The 5,002-nt window shown below is 59.6% G+C and overlaps 1 protein-coding gene across 1 annotated transcript in view; it reads left to right on the top strand.

Moving 5' to 3' along the window:
• The first annotated feature begins 3,218 nt into the window (after window positions 1-3,218).
• The window catches only part of UBXN8 (UBX domain protein 8), a 23,621-nt gene continuing 21,837 nt past the window's right edge, over window positions 3,219-5,002 (top strand). Inside the window, 6 exon segments of the mRNA XM_027853700.1 lie at window positions 3,219-3,435; window positions 3,511-3,732; window positions 4,392-4,484; window positions 4,689-4,751; window positions 4,866-4,907; window positions 4,960-4,986. Coding sequence (XP_027709501.1) covers window positions 3,219-3,435; window positions 3,511-3,732; window positions 4,392-4,484; window positions 4,689-4,751; window positions 4,866-4,907; window positions 4,960-4,986 — 664 coding nt within the window.

The raw sequence follows: 5,002 nt of genomic DNA on the forward strand, positions 1-5,002 counted from the left end.
AGTGCTCACCACCGTGCCTGGCACACAGTAGGGACTGTCTTTCGCCTGTCTTGGATCCCCAGTGCTCACCACCGTGCCTGGCACACAGTAGGGACTGTCTTTCGCCTGTCTTGGATCCCCAGAGCTCAGCACTGCGCCTGGCACACAGTAGGTGCTTCATAAATGCCGGCAGTCTTGGCTTTTCCATCTTCCCAGCCCTCGCCCTAGCCCAAGCCCTCGCTGGTCTCTGGTCCCCCAGTCTCTCTTCACCACCCTTGTAGCATGGGAACTGCCACCCTCGCCCTCTTCCTGTCACCCACACAGTCCCGCTACGGCCACGTGCCCTGACAGGCGGTAGGGAAGCTGGCCGCAGCAGCGGCTCCGGGTTCAGAACCTTCTCTGGCTCGGCATCTCCCAGCACCCGGCTTGGGGCTCCTTTTAAAATACTGCTGGTTTCCTCTGTCTCGTTCTTTTAGGACAGATCGCGTGTGTTCTTACACCGAGCTCCAGCAGCAGCCCAGGCTAGGGGCATGTTCAGTAACCCATGGCGGCGCTATCCACCAAGGCCTGGCCAGGCTGCCCTGGGAGTCCAAGTGGACAAGGGACCAATCGCTGCCTGGGGTTCCCAGGAGAGGAAGAGGAGAGACTGGGGAGGGAGGAAGGAAGGCAGCATTTACGCAAGAATAGCTGGTCTGGGCGTGACAGGCTGCCCTGAGACTCTGGCCAGCCTCTCCAGACGAGGTTCGGATTCCTGGCAGTGGCCGTCCAGCGGTCAGTGACCACGTGACCCTGAAACACTCCTCCCCTCACGCCTGTCCTCCATCCATCTGGGAGGAGGGGGTGCCTCCCCCAACCATGCCCCAATCCCCAGCTGGCCCTAACTCTGGCGCCCCAGGCAGCAGCTACGTGGGGCCCACTCTGTCCTCCCACCTCACCCACACTCTGGGGCAGTGACCAGGAAAGGACAGCCCTACCCCCTCATTTTTTATCTTGGGTAGGATGAGTCACCTGGGATTGGCAAACAAGGAAGGGCTTTTATCGCCTCCTAGCCCTTATCGCATTACCTCACCCCCAAAGCCTCTTCTGAACTTCCTTATTTCTGAAGAGGGCACCCCCAGCCTCCCCAGCTCCGCACTCTCCCACCCTCCACATCTAGCAGTCTTCTCGATGCTGCCTTCCCACCTTCTCTCCATCTCTCCCCCGGCCTCTTCTGCCTTAACTGCTTCCCGGTGTCTGTAATAGATGGGGTCTATGACTGCAGGGGAACCCCTCCCGTGGGGCCCGGCCTTGCTTCTCCTGGGGGTACAGGGCTGTGAATCGGGGAAAGCCTCCTGCTGAGGCCCTCCCAAGGCCTCAAACGCACAGCAGAGGTGGGGGCGCAGGGGCCCACGGTATGTCTGTAACAGTAAACATGAGGCAGTCGGGGGCCAAGCCACGTGAGAGTCAAGCCACGGTCCGGCCCACAGAGTCCAGACACCTGACGGAAGGGATCCACGCTGGAGGGCTGTCTGCCGGGAATGTAAGGAAGGAGATGGCCCAGTGTCCCGCAGGATGGGAAGGCCCAGAAGAAGCTATATCCCTTCCTCCAACATGCTCAGTGGGCGTCCCGGCCTTTGTTATAAGTCACAGAATTTGAGGGTTGGAAGGGACCGGCCACTCTGGAAAAGAATGTGGAAGTGGGGGGCAGCTAGGTGGCGCAGTGGATAGCGCGCCGGCCCTGGAGGCAGAAAGACCCACGTTCAAATCCAGCCTCAGACACGTAACACTCACTCGCTGTGTGACTCTGGGCAAGTCGCTTAACCGCAATTGCCTCACAATAAATAAATAAAATAAAGGAAAAGAACGAAAAAAGATAATATGGAAGTGGGCCAAAAGCCACTAAGCTGTGTATGCCCTGGGACCAAGAGATAGCCCCACTGGGCCCATACCCCAAAGACAGCAAAGAAAGAGGCAGCCCTCGGTACTGCAGCAGCTCTTTTTGGGGAGGCAAAGAGCTGGATTCGGGGAGGGGGATGCCCATCTATTGGGGAGCGGCCGAACCAGTCACGACGGAACACTAGGTGCTGGAAGAAATGAGACAGGCCACGTTTCTTCTACCACAACACGGCTAACACGGAAATAGGCTTTACACGATCGCACACATGTAACCCATATCAAGTCGCCCGCCATCCCAGGGAGGGGGAACGGAGGCGGGGGAAATTTTGGGACGCAAAATTTTATAAAAAGTGAATGCCAAGAACTGTCTCAGAAAAAAATCAAATACATTAAGCAGTGATGCAGGGCATGGTTTCGGAGAAACCCAAGGAGATTTGTGCAGACAGAGGCCCTGGCATCAAGCAGCCCCGCGGCTGCTCCTGGCTCTGCCAGCTAGGGCCAAGCTGACAGAGGCCGACAGCCCGTCAGGGCTGGGAAGAAAGCTCTCCTGTCCCCCGGGGTTTCCCTTTTCCAGGATCCCCGCTTCCTTCGACCTTCCTTCGGGTGGCACAGACTCCAGGCCCTTCCCCCACTGATCGCCCCTCCTGGACACTCTGCAGCTGGCCAGCGCCCCACAATGGGCACAGTACGGCAGGGGCGGGCAGAGTCCAGAGCGACCATCACCGCCCTCTGCCGGGAAACTGCTCTCTCTCAACCCTTCTCTGCCTGCCACAGGCCACCCTGCCTGGCTCCTGCCGTACCTTTTCCCATTCACATCCGACAGCGTGGCTCCGAGCCAGCCTGAGCCCCTGTGCCCGCCAGAACGCCCACGCCAGTCTTTCCTTCTCCCTTCTGACCTCGGCAGACACCCGGCCTCTGCAGGGACCGTCCCTCCAGGGAGGCAACTGCTTGGCCTGACTAGGGCTGGAAAGTCCTCAGAGGTCACCTCGAACGACCTCTCTCATTCTACAGAAGAGGAAACTGAGACCCAGGGAGGGGCAGGGACCTGCCCAAGGTCACACGGGAAAACCAGCAGAGCTGGGATCAAACCTAGATCTGCCAGGCTCAGCCAACATTAGAATCCACAGTCTACACTACCCCAAGATGAGGTTGCAGCTAAGTGGCTTCATGGATAGAGCACTGGGCCTACAATCAGGAAGGCATGAGTTCCAATCCAGCCTCAGCTGTGTAACCCTGGGCAAGTCACTTAACCCTGTCTGCCCCAGTTTCCTCATCTGTAAAATACGGGGAGAAGGAAAGGGCATCTTTGTCAAGAAAACCCCAAGTGCGGTCAGGGAGAGCCGGACATAACCGAACAACAAAACATGACGTCGGGCTGGGCGATCTCTGAGGTTCCTCCGGGCCCTCTCAGAGGAAGGAGCTATGTCCCAAGACACCGAGGAAGCCGGGGAAGACTGCATCGAGATGGCAGCCGCCAGCTGCGGTTCAGCGTTGCAACACAAGGGGCCCGGGCTGGGTCGGATCCCTGGCGATGCCCCAGGGGAGGTTTCGAAAACAAGGCTGTGGTGGGGAGCATAGTCAGTAAGTCAGTCTGCTGACCTTGATTAAGCTTCCGTGAAGGACCCTGTCACAGGCCGAGCACGGCGCCAAACGCAGGTGACATGGAGAGCACCGCTCTCTGGCGCAGGGAACGGGAAGGACCCTGCATCTCAAGCTCACTGGGGCAGGCACGAAGGGTGCCCCTGGGCCAGGGACCCCAGCCACTCTGGCCAGGGCAGGCAGCAAGGATCCAGGCCTGGACCACTGCTTTGGGGGGTGATGAACGTTTGTTACAAGAGGTTGGCCTTCCACCCCCTCCCGTGCCCCCCAGGAGGGGAGGTGGGAAGGAGAGAAAACAAGTCTTGTGAATTAAAAATAGACAGAATGTAATGGGAAAAAAAAAGGGCACGGAGTCACATGGTAGAAACAGGCCTGGATTTGGTGACACTAGGCCCACGGTAAGTCAGTCAACAAACATTCATTAAGCACCTTCTAGGTGCTACAGGGAGACATCTAAGAGGCGGCACAGCGGATAGGGCATGGGCCTCGAGTCAGGAAGACCGATTTCAAATGTGGCCTCCGACACTTACTAGCTGTGTGACCCCCAGATGGCTTCTAAGCTGCCTCCCTTCCTGCCTTAAAATCTTTAAAATCAGTCAGTCCAATGCTGTGAGAGGACCCTGGGCCAGTCACTTCATGGCTCTGCCTTTGTTTACTCCTCTGTAAAATGGGGATGCTGGGGAGGGGGGCAATCAGTAGGGCAGCACCTTCCTTCCAGGGAGGAAGACTAGCCCAGAGGACCCGGGTTCAGTCTCGCCTCTGCCACTAGCCCTGGTGGAACCTTGGGCAGGATGCTCACCGTCCTGGAGCCTCAGTTTCCCCCTCCAGTATCCTGAAGTCATTTGTTGGCTGCTCTACACTCCATTCGGTCACCTCCCACTGCTAGAGACCCCTCTCCCCCATTTTACCTATCTGGGCCAACCCTTCCCCCCATTCAGTCTGCCCCAGCCATCTCAGCTCCCCAGCCTCCAGCATCTACGAAATGGGGACAAGAGTTAAGGATGCTCAGAGGCCCCCGCCCCACCCCCACCGTAGGTCCTGTGGCAAACAGAGACAAACGGGCAGCTCCCAAAGGAGGGGCTGGCGCTGGGGGACTAGAAGCCGGGGGGAGGGGTGGGGGGGGGGGGGGGGGGGGGGGGGGGGGGGGTTGACTGAGCAAAGGAGGGTCCCCCCAACTCGGGAGAGGCTCTGGGCTGCCCAGGTGGGGAATGGGGGGGATCACCGGGGCCTGGCAGATGGGGGACCGCCGGCTGCCCAGGTGAGGCCCCCGCCCTGCAAGGGAGCCCCTCTTCCTGCAGGTGAGCCCCCCCACAGGTGAGCTCCCCCCACTCACCCAGGTGAGCCCCCTTCCTCTCCTCCCGTGAGCCCCCTCCCCCACTCACCCAGCTGAGCTCCCCCCCCTTCTCACGCAGGTGAGCCCCCCTCCCATGAGCCCTCTCCCCCCACTCACCTAGGTGAGCTCCCCCCCGTCCTCATGCAGGTGAACCCCCTCCCCCACTCACCCAGCTGAGCTCCCCCCCCGTCCTCACGCAGGTGAACCCCCTCCCCC

The sequence above is a fragment of the Vombatus ursinus genome, unplaced genomic scaffold (assembly GCF_900497805.2).
Source record: "Vombatus ursinus unplaced genomic scaffold, bare-nosed wombat genome assembly UNPS02010193.1, whole genome shotgun sequence".
Lineage (NCBI taxonomy): Eukaryota > Metazoa > Chordata > Mammalia > Diprotodontia > Vombatidae > Vombatus > Vombatus ursinus.